General features: G+C 30.9%; 1 protein-coding gene across 1 annotated transcript; it reads left to right on the top strand.

The window, feature by feature from the left end:
- The first annotated feature begins 7,942 nt into the window (after positions 1–7,942).
- On the top strand, positions 7,943–11,602 carry LOC111696127 (leucine-rich repeat extensin-like protein 2). Its single transcript, XM_023465677.1, has 5 exons — positions 7,943–7,955; positions 9,319–9,617; positions 10,219–10,299; positions 10,742–10,898; positions 11,468–11,602. Exons 1-5 carry the CDS (start codon positions 7,943–7,945, stop codon positions 11,599–11,601), a joined length of 684 nt encoding a protein of 227 aa, XP_023321445.1. The 3' UTR covers position 11,602.
- Positions 11,603–16,233: the final 4,631 nt, after the last annotated feature.

Here is a 16,233-nt window from a genome sequence, read left to right as displayed (position 1 = left end):
TGTTTCATATATCCATACATATATTTTTTATTAATGTACTCATTATTCTTTCATATAAGTAAAACTTCTTTAACTTTTATATTTAGCCTATAATCAGAAACAAATATTCACATTGTAGCCTTCGTAAAAAAATTAATCTCAAAAATAAAATGGATTGCTCCCTAAAATGGATTGCTCCATAATCCATAAACTGAATCATTATCATTTTCAATAACAAAAAGGCTTCTCAGGCACAATTTTGTTTTATCTCAAAAAATTGGAAAAGCAACTTTTTGATTCAGTTAAAATTCGTTTTTCTTAAAGTACACAATACTAGGGATTCACATATTGCGATACTTTGTTGACTCGATTTCTTACATTATCCAATACGGTTTCTCAGACTCGTCGATTGGCTTTATATTAGTCAACATATATGCTTTTCTAAGAGCGTCCTCCTAGAAAAAGGGTAATTCTTGGAATATGTTAGTTGTAAACTTTTGTTATTGATCAGATACTAAAAGTTTAAATTGGTTAATCCCAAAACCCCTACAATGTCAGAGCAAAAATATTGTTTCACGAATCCCGATATATCAATATCTAATATTTAGTTCATTCTTATTTTATTCATTCTTATTTTATTCATATCAATTATTAATTATTAATTTTACATATATTTCTCAAATTGTCCTCCAATGAGGTTTATATTTCGTTCAAAATTTCTATCACAATTGATATCTAATATATAGTTCATTCTTATTTTATCTATATCAATTATTAATTATTAATTTCACATCTGTTTTTCAAATTGTCCTCCAATGAGGTCCATATTTCTTCTAAAATTTCTATCACAATTGATGAGAAGATAAAATGCAAAAAGTGAAAATCTTTTTAGAAGAATTAATGGCATCCTTAATTTCAAATTGCTTATGTATAATGGCACGCCTTGTCTATAATATAGATTTTCTGTATAGTGAAGACCGCTTTCTTTCCCCTCCCCGTTAAGCTTTACGGTAAATGTCGGGTCGGTACAGTTTACAGCTGTAAGCCTGTAATACCAGTTGATACTCAGACATAGAACAGTAAACATTACACTGTCAGTGAATTTAAAGTATATGCTCGTTAGATCTGTATAAGAGCGATTTATGTAAGCAAGTTGGGATTGAGCTGTCAACAAAAGAAGGGGCCTTTAAAAACTAGGAGAATATAGGGTGTCAAATTTCATTCTGTATAATCTTAATTTTAAAGGCCAAATTTAATCATCAATTTTTCTAATTCCATCAAGAGTGATCAGGTAGGGTGGTTCATAATAAATGATTCAATATTTTATGCATTAACTTTTTATTGAAAAGTGTTTAAATGTCAAATCGTACATGCCTCTCTTCAATATCTTCAAAATCTTCCTCGTCTAAATTAAAAAATTCTTCAAGAAGCATTTGTTTATCACGTTCTATATCATTTATTCTTTTAGTATTTAGACGAATTCAAGTGAAATCATTCTGACCAGAAAACATCAAATTTTAAACGATATATCAATGAATGTCTTCTATATACTGGTTATATTGGCCTGAAATAAAATCATATTGAAAATTTGCAAAATGGCATTTCTAACAGTGTATCAAGAGTGATCAGGCAGGGTGGTTCATAATAAATGATTCAATATTCTATGCATTTACTTTTTCGAAAAGTGTTTAAATGTCAAATCGTACATGCCTCTCTTCAATATCTTCAAAATCTTCCTCGTCTAAATTAAAAAATTCTTCAAGAAGCATTTGTTTATCACGTTCTATATCATTTATTCTTTTTGAACGGGTCACCCTTTGATCCATCTTAGGATTTTCATCTTTTTTGTTTTCAAATATTTCTTTAATATTTTCATAAGTTAAAACGTTTAGCATTTTAAACACCTCTTTAGGGACATTTTTAAAATTTTCTTCATTATTATCTATAATACCGATCTTTTTTATATCATCTACAGCTCGGAGTACTTGACTCCCATCTAAAATATTCTCAAGAATGTGATTGAAATATTTAATGCTCAAAATTCTGTATGGAATGTTTTCATAGACTGATTTTAGTTTACGAGATACCCCTATAGTGTCTCCGTATGCTTTAATAACCACATAATCATTAGTTTTAAGCTTAGTCTCGACTTTATTCTTATTAATTCTTTCCTGTCTTAATCTTAAATTTCTCAATCTGCGATCATTAAACTTATTTATCTCATCATCCAAGATGTCTTTATATTTATTTTCTGTTTTTGAACAAGGTTTCTTGTTCGGGTCTCATAAAATCATGTCTTAGGAATGAAGTCCCAAATTGAAGTTGGGAGGGTGTTAACGTCTCATTGTGGAATATACGATTATTTAGAAAGAATGTTACCAAAGGTATCAAGTCACTCCAATGTTCCCGGTCATCAATTGTCAACGTCTTTAATGAGCGTTGTAAAATACCGTTGTACAATTCTACATAAGATCTTGCTCTACTCTTATAAGCTGCAGATGTTGGGTGACTTATCCCATGGGTTTTGACAAATTTAGAGAATTCACGGGACCTAAACCCGGAATAATTATCTGTTATGAGATACTTTATAATTCCAAAACAACTTAAATAGTTTCTCAGACAGTTAAGTACTGAGTGTGTCCTTTTATCTCTTAAAACATAGGTTGAACAGTATCTACTGTACAAATCCACAAGGACTAATAAATATTTATTTTGAGACGGTAAATCTTCTATAAAGTCCATCATAACGCAGATATTTGATTTGTCAATACCAAACCTTCCATATTGGATCCTATTCTTCCCCATCTTTACTAGTAAACAAGCCAAACATGATTGACAAAGTTTTTCAACCAATTCTTTAAACAATTTCTTATTGTTTATATAAAATAAGTTCTTGCATGTTTTTGTTAAAGAGACAGGTCCTAAATGTAAACCAAGTATATGCTCTCTCATTATGCATAGCATATATAAGTTTTCTGGTAAGATTGGCAAATCGTCAAAAAATATTACACCATTTCTTTCTATTGCACCCTCTAATTTATGTTCTCCAAATTGATTTTTAATCAGTTCCTCGCTACTAAGAAACTTATCCAGGAAATTAGTCTGGTCTACAAAAATTTTTAAGCTTTGGATGTTATGTGCGTTTTCTTCCGGATCCAAATCTAAGTAAAAATTGTTTTGGATTCTTGTGTCTATTTTCTTTTCTGAAAATTTTATTAATTTTGGGTTACTTTCACAAAATTCAACAATATTTTCCCAAGTTAAGATTTCTGGCAGTTTTTGTCTTTCTTCATGATTTATTTTGAGCGGACATAAAGTTAGCGTAAAAAACGTTTCTTTACTTAAGCCTAGTCTACTTAAGAAATCGGCAATATTATCTCTTCCGGAAATATTCAAAACATGCACGTTTTTATAGGAAAGGGCAATTTTTAGAGACCAGCGGATAAGTTTTTTACTAGAATTTTGAACATTGGGATTAAACATAAAAAAGCTCACTCTACTATCCGTACAAATTAAAGTCAACGGCGAGGTTCTTATATCATTTTTAAAAGCCTCTAAAGAATATAAAAGTGCTGCGCTTTCTTTAAGATAAATCAGATGGTGTTGTTCACTTTTTGGTATTGTCTTAGAAAATTGTCCTACAAGCTTAATATGTTGTTTTGCTGTATTGCTGTCTAGTGTAGCTTTAAAATGTTTAAAAACTATTTTTGGATCAGTATATTGGGAAAGGATTTTATTATTAGATCTTATTATTAAGTTTTTAGAATGAAATGTTTCAAGAACGTAGAAAAGTGTAAATTTGTGAAATTCTGTATCAATTCCAATTAAGATGTCATTTTCATACTCTTCTATTAAACAAAAAAATGGTTTTTTCTGAATTCTTTTGCTGCCAAATATTATTTTTATATTAGTTTTAAATAAAATACATGCTATAGCCAGAAATTCCAAAAAATGTTCCATGAAATAATCATCTGAGATTTCGTTAAAACATACTGTTTCTATAAAATCATTTAAATGTTTTGAAGATTCAAAAAATGTTCTAATTTTTAATATTGATCCAAAAATATTATTTAAAAAGTCTGAGATGTTGTTATCATCCCATTCATAAACATCATGGAATTTACAGGAGCTATAGAGTAGATGAATAAAATTTTTAAATTGAGAAAACTCTTTTTTGCTTGATAAAAATGTTTTACATTTAATATTGTAGAAATTTAAATGATCTTTGCATGTGTACTCTATGTCTAACAGATCAATTGGAGGATCATTTTCAAAGTATTCGATATTATAGGAAACAATATGCCGCCAAGTAATTTATCAGAAGCATCTGAGTAAATTATTTTAATACTATTGTCTGTCTGTGGTTTGGCGTAGCTTATACTTGAATGTAATAATTGATTAATCATATTAAAAGCCTGTTCGTGTTCAGTATTCCATTTAAATTGAGCAGTTGTTGAAGTTAATGGAGTTAGAACAGTTGTAAGATCTAAAACTTTTAATGGTAAAAGATGTCTAATAAAATTGATATACCCCAAAAATTTCTGGACATCTTGTGTGTTTTTAGGAGTTTTAAAGTCTTTTAATACGTTTAATTTTGCTTTGTTTGGTATGATTTTTCCTTGTTCAACCTCAAATCCTAAAAGTTTAAAATTGTCAGACTGAACTTTAATAAAAAAATCAGATTTTTCTAAATTAATTTTTAATCCCAGTCTGTGTATTCTGTATAGGAATATTTCCAGGTGTTTTTTGTGTAGATCTTCATCCCCCTTAGTCGCAATTGAGAGATTGTCAAACCATGCTCTAAAAAAACTATTAGGTGTGCTTAAAGGATCGTAAAGGCCAGCGTCATTAATATTCATTTGTTTATTTATGGTGTCAGTAAAAAAAAGTGGTACAGAATTTAATCTGGTCAAAGGAGAGTAGAATCTTACACATCTGTCATCTGTTATAACTTGGCTAATGTTTGAATCAAGTGCTGTTCGGCTCAGGCGTATTGCGTAATATGCTGAACGGAGGTCTACACAAGATAAGAAGTCATACTTAGATATAATGGTTTTCAGAGGTGTGGCTACACAGTCTGTTCAATATTTACTGCATTATGCATAAATATTCATTGAATATTTGTCACACACATATAATTATGTGTCCACCATGTGTCAACCAAGAATAATTCTAGATCTACCTTATATATAAATAGGTGTTTTGTAATAACTAAATTTTGTTATTCATATTTTTTGATTGCTTAAGGGAAGGGTACAATAAAAATGTTAATTAAAGTTATAATATCATTTATATACTGTCATTTAAACGTGCTTTCAAAAACCAACTTTAGCTGAGGCATGATAGAGAGAAATTACGTAAAATTTTTATTTTAACGAAACAATGCCCTTGCCCTTTACCCTTTCCACCATTTCCAAAATAGGAATTTGTATTTACAGTTAACCCTATTCCGGGGGGTCCCCCCAGCATATCCTGGTTTTCAAGTACCCCAGCAGGGATAGGGTTAAGAGGTTGCGTGAGAAACTATAATATTGGTTAAAACAGATTTATATGTTTAAAGTGCAGTGCAGTGGTCTGCAGTCCTGTTAAACTAAATTAAATTGATGCACATGAGATTGAAATCTTTTATATTTTATTTAAAGAGTTTCAGAGAAGAAAAAAATGTTTTAAAAATTCTAATCATGTATAAACTGCACAGTGGCGGCCATAAGGGGGGTTATTGGGGTTATTTACCCCCCCCCTAGAATCCTGGGGGTAAATACCCCCCCTAGGAATCCTGGGGTTAAACCCCCCCCCTAGAATTCTAGGGGTAATTACCCCAGAACATATATTCAGGCCCTGAATAGCAGGGGTTACTCCACGGAAAGGCTATCTAGAGAAGAACAAAAGTGTTTTAAAAATTCTAATCATGTATACACTGCAGAAACTGCAGGATAAATTTTCTTTTTTTCTACGTACGCCACTCCTGTATGCCAAGTCCATAAGCGCCTGATCCAATGGTTCAGTCATGTGTTAACATCTACTTTTTTACTCTACAGAGGTTTGGTCCATCACCATCACCGAATTTTAAGTCTATTCTGAACCAATAGAAATAGTATGGCGGTTATACATATCTTTCCTATTTAATTATCCAATCAGAGTAACGAATCCTTCAATGGCGCTGTCAGTAAATGGAAATATTTACTTCTATGGTGACGCGTGCGTAAAATCGTACCAATAATGAGGAAAACATTTGATCTTCTCCTTTTGTCTAGTGTGCAGTGCAGTATAATATATTATGTGTGTTTCCCAAGTGGTATAATTAGTTTGTAGTTATATATTAAATTAAGCCTTAAAGTATATAATTAAGGTTTTCCACACAATTTAGTTTTATTATAATTATACAAAAATATACTTTCTAAACGTTGTTTTTGTTTAAATTCATCATTGCATTTACCTTATTTTATCCACTGTGCATGAAGTTTTTATTGGCATGTATCTTATTTAAAACAAAATATTGAATCTCGGCATTGCATTGTATAAATTGACATAAGGCGTAAATTCAAGTTACCTCCCCCCCATGCAAAAAAAAGGCAATGCCTGATTCACAACGGTACCCTTAAAACAATTATCTGATCAACGCATGAACGTATTTGCCATTTTTCTACGTTAAAACGTTTTGTAAATCAGAAATGTGCAAGTTGCTTTCAGTGGAAAAACCTGATTTGAAAATTATCAGTTTTCAAAATTATAAACATTTTTGAAATAAGGAAAAGAATTTTGTCAACAAAATTTCTTAAACATGAAATGTCCTATCTTTGAAATGTCCTATCAATGAAATGTCCTAACTATGAAATGTCCTTTCTACAGTGAAACCCTTAATAACGAATACATCGAAGGAATTCATCAAATGTCGTATTCTTCACTTTCTGATAATGGAATGTTGCAGATATTTAGTTTTTTAATAAAATAATTATATGGAACTCTTTAAAACTGTTCCAGCATATTCATGGCTATTTATTTATTTTCGCAAATACTGAAATTTACGAAATATAGTAAAAAGCTCATTGAAAAATTGTCAAGGCGACATTTGATAAATTCTTCCGATGTATTCGTTATTAAGGGTTTCACTGTATGAAATGTCCTCTTGAAATGTCCTATCTTTGAAATGTCCTCTATGAAATATCCAATCTATGAAATGACCAATGTATGAAATGTCCTATCTATGAAATTTCCTATCTTTGAAATGTCCTATGTATAAAATATCCTGTTGAAATGTCCTATCTATGAAATGTCCTATCTATGAAATGTCCTATCTATGAAATGTCCTTTCTATGAAATTTCCTCTCTATGAAATGACCAATGTATGAAATGTCCTCTTGAAATATCCTATCTATGAAATGTCCTCTATGAAATGTCCTATGTGCATAGTGTACAATATGGGTATCGATTCCCAAATTAATTGTTTTCAGCTTGTTTCTGGAATTATTAATACTCTCCGACCACTGCTATCCGCACTACCCCTCTTCTGAAGGGTACACAGTTCCAAGTTGAAAAACGGGGTTTTTATACTTACTGCATCATGTGTCGGTAACCATGCATATGATTTTTGAAACAGTAACCACACAATTCTTGAGCTGAGATATCGAGAATTTTTGTTCGTACAGGGTGTCCCACGAAACATGACAATAGCAAGACGACTTGAAAGTCGTCTTTGATATTTGAATTTATTTGTGACATTTAGTTTTCTATCTACTTTAACATGTATGATTCTTGAAACAATTATCACATAATTCTCCTAGCCCTTGCACTTCCAAAAAGTGGTTTGCATTTTTTGTGCTTTCAATATTTATACCGGAGATATAAAGAGTTTGGTTCAGATTTCAATTTTGTTAAATAAAAGCAAAATTGTCGAAATCTGAACGAAATTGTTCATATCTCGGGCAATATTAAAAGCACAAAAAATGCAGACCACATTTTGGAAATGGCAGGACTAGGCAAATTATGTGATTATTATCTCTAGAAATTTACTTCTAAAATTAGGTTGACAAATAAATTATAGCAGCAAATTATATCAAAAATCAAAACGATATTTAAGTCATCTTGCATTTTTAAAAATGCCAAATTATCGAAATTTCTGAACAAAATTCTTAATATTTTAGATAATATTGGGCATAAAAAGGCAGCACACATTTTGAAAAATGCCAAGAATAGAGGTATATTTTACAATAAATACTTATTGTACATCTGAAATTTAGTTCACGAATAAATGCCGCAAATATTTTCAAATATTAAAGACGACCTTCAAAGTCGTCTTGCTACTGTCATGTTTCGTGGGTTCATATTAGTCTGATTTTCAATTGAAAACTTTCAGTAGAAAAAAGGCAAACTTTTAAATATTCATTTTCGAAAATGCCAAATGGATATTTTTAGGAAAGATACGTCGCAATAGGTAAAAAACAACATTGTAAATTTTGAAAAATCCACAAAACTGTGGATTGTAGAATGACGACATTTGATATATTATACAATTGTGCATAGTGCACAATTGCTTTCTTGTATGATTATTGGACTTTTAAAAATCACAATTTTTAACTATATAGATGTTTTTAAGCATCCCCCTCTTTAGTAATGCTGATCTTATGTCTGCACTAAGGAACCGGAAATTGTTTCTGTGATGTAATCGAATCTAAAACTAGCGGATTTAGATTATATTGGATTGTGATTTCCCGGAATTTGTGAATTAATTTCCCGCAATTCTGTCCTTCCTTCCTTCCTCTTACATATTCTCTGGAATTCAACTTTAAATCTACAGGGGTAAAAATTCTTTAAAAAAATAAAAATAAAAAAATAATCTAAAAAATAAGGTTTATAGATTTTGATCAAAAATGTTTTATAATGTAGAAAGTTTGATTAAAAAGTATATTCGACCCTAAAGGGTTAATTTTGTATAAAGAAGGGTGATTGGACTTTAATTATTTAGTTTTATAACCTGCAAATACAAAAATGTTCAAGTTTAACAAATTAGGCAAACTTCTTTCAAATGTTTATTGTTTTTGTTTACAATTTAGTCTTTGAGGGACTTTAGACGAAATTTTCATCATCTTTTCTATGAAAATTGGATAAAATAGTGAAAAGGAATTAAATTTCAGTTTGTGCAGGCAAAGACTTAATTCCATTGTCATGCACTATAAATAATAAAAACAATGATAAATAGATCATATAGAGGTTTAAACAGTATCAATGTTTATGAAATAATTCTTTCCAGTGTTTTTTTCTCATATTTAAATAAGAACGTTCATAATCAGACTATTTATTGCGATTTTTCTTTTGCAAATTTTTGAAAGAAGTAATTTTTAGTATTTTTCTGTTTATCAATCAGCCTGCCTTACATCAGCGGTGATCCTGTATCAGCTGACAAATCAGTTGATTATGATCCTGCTCTATACGATGATCTTGCGGATTACTCCGGCGTTGATGTTACTAATGTCGCTGTTGATATCGCGGAAGATCGGAATGATTTCTATCCTCATAGCCGTAAATACTACAATAACCCTAATCCACCATATTATCACAGTCAAATAATATCTGCTCCCCCTGCAGTTCCTCCTCCACCTCCCCCACCAGTTGCTGTTCCTGTCTACTCATTCAAGTATCAGGTAAAGCAAAACTTCTTCTCCGAAATGTTTGATGCTTGGCACCAAATTCTTATGAATATTAACTTTTAATAACAATTTTAACAAATTATTACCATTTTGACATAACACAAGAAGGCAGATGACACATCAAATGTTTTATTTTTTGCTGAACTCGTTAAAGAACTGATTACTCTCCCCAAACTCCACACGGGAAGCCGTAGTACATTTGAATTTCCAAGACGGGTCAACCTTTCCGGCCCCAGGTTGTACTGTACCTAGCTCTATGGACAGGACTAGCCGGTGCAACAAGGTTGACGCGGTCAGACTTTATGCTTTATATAGGTTGAATTTACTTTTACTAAAGGGGAAGATTTGCGTGTCTAAGGTTAAAATCTATCTTTTTTCGCAACATCCTTTAATATTTTAAATTTTGACTATGCTAATCTAAAAGAACTCATGGTCTACTATATCAGTTTGCAAAGATATAAGGATTAGAACATGAGAGCTTGAGATGAAATATCTTCTCTATTGACGTGGAAAACTAATAACATGCATAGTCTGGTCCATTTACAAATTTAAGATATTAATTTCAACATTTAATATTTTTTCTGAAATATTACAGGTTGCCGCCCCTCCAGCATATAAAGGTCAAATACCGGTCAACTTTGGTCATAAAGAGGAGAAAAACGGTCACCAAACTCAGGTAAGGAGAAGAGAAGCGGTCACCAAACTCAGGTAAGGAGAAGAGAAACGGTCACCAAACTCAGGTAAGGAGAAGAAAAACGGTCACAAAACTCAGGTAAATAGGAGAGAAACGGTCACCATACTCAGATAAAGATGAGAAAAACGGTCACCATAGTTAGGTAAAAAAAAGAATGGTCGCCAGGTAAGTAAGAAAGAAACGGTCACCAAACTTAGGTAAGAAGGAGAGAAACGGTCCCCAAACTCAAGCAAGGAGGAAAGAAACGGTCACTAAGATCTGACAGTAATTTTTTGGATTACAATATTTATTTTAGTTCAATACAAATTTTTGAATGAGAAAAAAGTTGAACTATTCAAAACCTTTTATATTTATTCTAATATGCTTCAACATTTTTGGATAGTGATGTTTATTTTGCATTTCTAAAATATGTTTGAATGTGTAGGGTGTGTACTATGTTCTGCTGCCTGATGGCAGACTGCAGAAGGTTGCATATACAGTAGATGGAGAGAATGGGTATGTTGCTCATGTAACCTATGAGTCAGCTCCTGTTGAAGCCCTCCCACCTCCTCCTCAACCTAGCCCAGTACCTCAGTATAATGGTAATTGTTAAAAACCAAAAATTTTACATTTAAAAAAATTTTCTCCAATGATCCAGTGGTGGGCGATTATATAAATATAATAAAAACAACTTTTTATGTTTTAATTGTTAACAGGCCTTTTTCGAATAAAAAGTTTACAAGTGAGGAAAAAGACTATTAAAATCAAAATTGAAATTGAAAGTCGTCTTTAATATATTGATATAATCGCTTACCACCACATGAAGAAGAGAAAACTATAATGGTTCATGTTTAATTTCTCATAATTATGCTTTTTACAGTAATAGTAAACAAATTATAATTAAGACAATTTTTCATTTTTATACAATAAAACAAAATTCATTTAATCAGCAAAGCTTAAAATGCTTAACCAACTCCGGCAAAGCAAATAAAGGCTCTATTTCATGATTTTTAAGAATTCGTAATTAGAAAATTGAACTATATTTATATATTTATCCATGCGGAGAAATAATTTGAATAATTTGTGCCAAAACATTTCTCTTAAAAATTTAATCATTTTGAAGGGGGAGGGGCAAACACTTTCTTCTGATTTTAATGTGCATGTTTTTCAGGCCACTATCGAGAACTGCCTGGGCCTGGACCCCTGGGACCTGGACATAATGGACCTGGGCCAGTTGGTCCTGGACCCGTTTACTATGCTGATATCCCAGTCTATAACAAACATAAAAACAATCATTATAGATAATTTAAAGTTTTGCATTTATAGTTAATTTGTTATAATTTTATTATTTTTTTTGAAAACTTAAATATATATTTATTGTAAATTATATCATAATAATCAATAAGGAATAGAAGGGAAACTTATAGAGTAAACCTACAAGTCTTATGGCATATTCAAACCAAAATTGTGTTCATCAGCTTATTTTTTCAAATGAATCCTAAATAATTTGTCCACAACACTGCATTCTCAGTTTAACTACCTTATATAGCCGGTCTGTGCCTTTTAGGTAATAATTACTAAAGTGTCCGGCGTTGCCAATGGAATATTTAAAAAATCGATTTTTGAAAAAAATTGAAGTTTTTAGCCATTTGTTTGCCCCAGGATAGTCAAGGGTTCCCTCAATAATGTTCGGCCAATGATTGTTAAAGCAGTTTGGCCAGCTATGGCTATAACATATAAATTTATATATATGAGCGAAGAGCTTTAATATTTAGATACCATCTATATTTGTCGAGTCCCTCCGACAGAATTGTGTAAATCCTTTTAAGGAAATGTCCAGAATTCTAGTGTTCAGACTCCTGAATTATTTGAAAAATTTGGCATAAAATTGTTTCTGACATCTTGAGAGTCGTTTTTTAGTTGATTTTTTAGGTTCAAATATAGATTATATCTCTTAGATTATTTCACAAATCAGTTGTGATATCTACTCAAATATAGAACCTATTACAACAGAGTAATACAAAAATCTACTCAAACAACCTTTACAGAGAAATACAGACATCTACTCAAATATAGAGCCTTTCAGAAATTTGATCAGGAATCTACTCAAATATAGACCTTTTCACAGAATAATATAGAAATCTGCTCCAATATAGAACCTTTAAGGAAGAAGTATATTAATCTACTAAAATTATTAAATTCAAATTTAATCAGGAATCTACCCAAATAGAGAACCATTAATAGATAAGTACATATATCTACTCAAATATAAAACCTTTCACAGAGTAATACAGAAATCTACTCAAATATAGAACCTTTTAGAGTCATACAGAAATATAGTCATAAATAGAACCTTTTAAGTGATAAAAACTAGAGATTAATCCTGACTGTACAACCTTTTTTAATGGAAATCAGAAAATCAATTGTCCAACACATCAATTGTACAACACATCAATTTTACAACTTATCAATTGTACAACATAACAATTGTACAACACATCAATTGTCCAACACATCAATTGTAATTGTACAACGCATAAATTGTCCAACACATCAATTGTCCAACACATCAATTGTACAACACATCAATTGTACAACACATCAATTGTACAACACAACAATTGTACAACACATCAATTTTACAACACATCAATTGTACAACACATAAATTTTACAACTTATCAATTGCACAACATAACAATTGTACAACACATCAATTGTCCAACACATCAATTGTACAAAACATCAATTGTACAACGCATAAATTGTCCAACACATGAATTGTACAACACATCAATTTTACAACACAACAATTGTACAACACATCAATTATACAGCACATTAGTTGTACAACACATCAATTATACAACACATCAATTGTACAACACATCAATTGTACAACACATCAATTATACAACACATGAGTTGTACGACACATGAATTGTCCAACACATGAATTGTACAACACATCAATTGTCTAACACATCAATTATACAACACATGATTTGTACCGGTACAACACATCAATTGTACAACACAACAATTGTACAACACATCAATTATACAACACATGAGTTGTACGACACATGAATTGTCCAACACATGAATTGTACAACACATCAATTTTACAACACAACAATTGTACAACACATCAATTATACAACACATGATTTGTACCGGTACGACACATGAATTGTCCAACACATGAATTGTACAACACATCAATTGTCCAACACATCAATTATACAACACATGATTTGTACCGGTACGACACATGAATTGTCCAACACATCAATTTTACAACACATCAATTGTACAACACATGAATTGTACAAAACATCAATTTTACAACACATCAATTGTACAACACATGAATTGTACAACACATGAATTGTACAACACATCAATTGTCAAACACATCAATTGTACAACACATCAATTGTCCAAAACATCAATTGTCCAAAACATCAATTGTCCAACACATAAATTGTCCAACATATATTGTACAACTCATCAACATATCAAATGTCCAATAAATCACGTTGGCATGAGAAGAAAGAGGGGGGGGTTAAAAAAAATGTAAATAAGGTAAAAAATCCTTTCTCCGACAATAGTTAACTACGTCGTTTGAGGATTTTGAGTGTCCATTGCTATCTAACCTAAAGGCTGTGGGATCTGTGGGGTGTTTGGCGCGCCTTACCTCTAGAAAAATGCCTCAGAGAATAGGTATAGGGTTAAAATTCATGTTCATAGCCCAATTTGCAATGGCCAGCTCATTGAAAAAAAATTAGACCGATAACTTTAATAGTTTTGGTGCTAGGGGGGGTTGGAAAAAACGCCGAAAAAAGGGGTAAGAAAAATGAAAAAAAAATTGTTTTAAACTTTAGAATTTAGAGTTAGTTTCCCGCTTCCCTTCACCCCTTCTGTAACGTTTAAAAAAGTTTATTAATGGTTGTTATATAATTAACACATGTTTATCAGATTACGGAGATTCAAAGACTAAATTTTAAAAGACTGCTTTTAAATCCTTCACATTCTTTAGTTTACACACTCAAATTTTCTAATTGATATATATTTGCAACCAGATGGTGTAAACATTTCATATTTTAAAGATTTTACGAAGAGCCCGGCGTTGCCCGTGGAAAACAAAATTTGAAAAAAATTACTATTTTTTAGCCAATCAGCTAAAGGCAACATATATATACGAATGTCTTGTTTTACTATATAGAATAGCAGAGTTTATAGTTTAAAATATCTAAAGCCTACGGCATTCGGCTGCATTGAAAAGATATAGTATTTAGAAAATTTGAGTTTGTAGCAAAGACTCAGTTCCTTTATAGAGTGAAAGCTCCTCTTTTGGCTTTAAAGTAAATGTTATCATTCATAAAGTCCTTAAAATGCTGTTTCTTGTTTATTATAACAAATATGATAATTATATTTAAACTTATTTCGACAAACATATCGTTATTTTGGTATTTTTGACCGACACTTCATATATATTTACGACTAAAAATAAAAATTAAAATCTCGAAACCTCGTTAAGAAGAAAAGTTTCTCCGCTACTAAAAACTGTTATGAAGTGCGCTATTAAAGAGAGTGTTCACAAAAAAGGAAAGGGAGTATAGGCTTACCGAAGAACGTAGCGTCCATACAAATTCGGAAAGTTGCAATATTCAAATCGGATCGTAAAATATTCAATTTTTCCAAACAAATCATTCAGACAACAAGTAGTCATCATCGATTATTTTTGAGGCATTCGTAGATAGTTAATATTTAAATTGAAATATAAAGTTAAATTGCTTTAATGCGGTTAAATTGCTTCATGAATTTGGACTTAAAGGGACCGTTCTCATATTTTGATAATTTCTGAACGAAAAATCTATTTTTTCTCCGGCCACAGATGTCTTTGAAAAGTAAGACTAATACCAATCAACAGCGAATAGGCTGTTTAGTTTACCCTGAAATTACCCAAATAAGTGAACGGTCCCTTTAACTTTTTTCTAGTCCACAAAGTTTTCACTATTAAACTTCGAGTTTCAATATCATAAACTCTTAGAATGTTTCTAATCATGGCCCGAACATATCATAATCTATGATTTTTATACTTCTAAAAGAAGTCACATATTGATCCGCACAAATGAAATATCTGAAATTTAAATTGAAATCAACCATATGTAACAACGTAATGAAATGATACCAAACATAAACTGTACAATGTAAGTACATGTATTATGGTGAAAACCAGTATTTTATAAACAGTTGTGGACCATTTACACAAAATACATGGTAAAATAAATATTTGGTTTAAAAAAAATATATTTCATAATGTTTTTGATTTTGTTTTTTAAAATAATATTTCGCTGGCGCTGGATTTTCGAACAGTCTTGTAAATATTAAAATGTCGTCTTCATTATAAAATTCCTCGAAACAGAAATAAATGTTTTCAAAAGTAACTATCAGATCATAAAAAAATGAAAAAATATTCTGAAATATCAACTATATACGAATGCGTCGAAAAATTTTCGATGATTACTGGTTGTAATATCTGATTGATTTGTTTGGAATTAAATTGACTTTTATGTATGGACGCTACGTTCTTAGGTAATGAGTCGTTTTTAACAATTTTCTCCTTATAGACGCAAGAGATAAAAGTAAGATTAGTAGCGATCAAAAGAGCTTATTTTTCGCCTTAAGCCTTATACCCCCTTTCATTTTCGCTAACACTCCCTTTAAACATCTCTATTTTATTAGTTTGGCAATTTTTAATTATTAAAATTTTTTTTTCCTTGTAAGTTTTTGCGTTGTATTTAAAAAATGAAATTTGTTTCTTTTATTTATTCAGCCTCACTAAATAATCACAATAAGAATAAATAATTTCAGTTCATTCTTACGCATAACGAAAGGTGTAAAGTATTCTGAAGGACCGTCTTATATTTC

This window comes from Eurytemora carolleeae, unplaced genomic scaffold (genome assembly GCF_000591075.1).
Source record: "Eurytemora carolleeae unplaced genomic scaffold, Eaff_2.0 scaffold188, whole genome shotgun sequence".
Taxonomy (NCBI): Eukaryota; Metazoa; Arthropoda; class Copepoda; order Calanoida; family Temoridae; genus Eurytemora; species Eurytemora carolleeae.
The sequence above is the reverse complement of the archived record's forward strand: the minus strand, read 5'-3'. Positions and strand labels throughout refer to the sequence as shown.

What these genes read in the sequence shown, in the direction of transcription:
- LOC111696127 (XM_023465677.1), top strand. An exon ending in TCTACTCATTCAAGTATCAG is followed by an intron (nt 9,618 to 10,218) that starts GTAAAGCAAAAC and finishes GAAATATTACAG; the next exon opens with GTTGCCGCCCCTCCAGCATA. An exon ending in AAAACGGTCACCAAACTCAG is followed by an intron (nt 10,300 to 10,741) that starts GTAAGGAGAAGA and finishes TTGAATGTGTAG; the next exon opens with GGTGTGTACTATGTTCTGCT.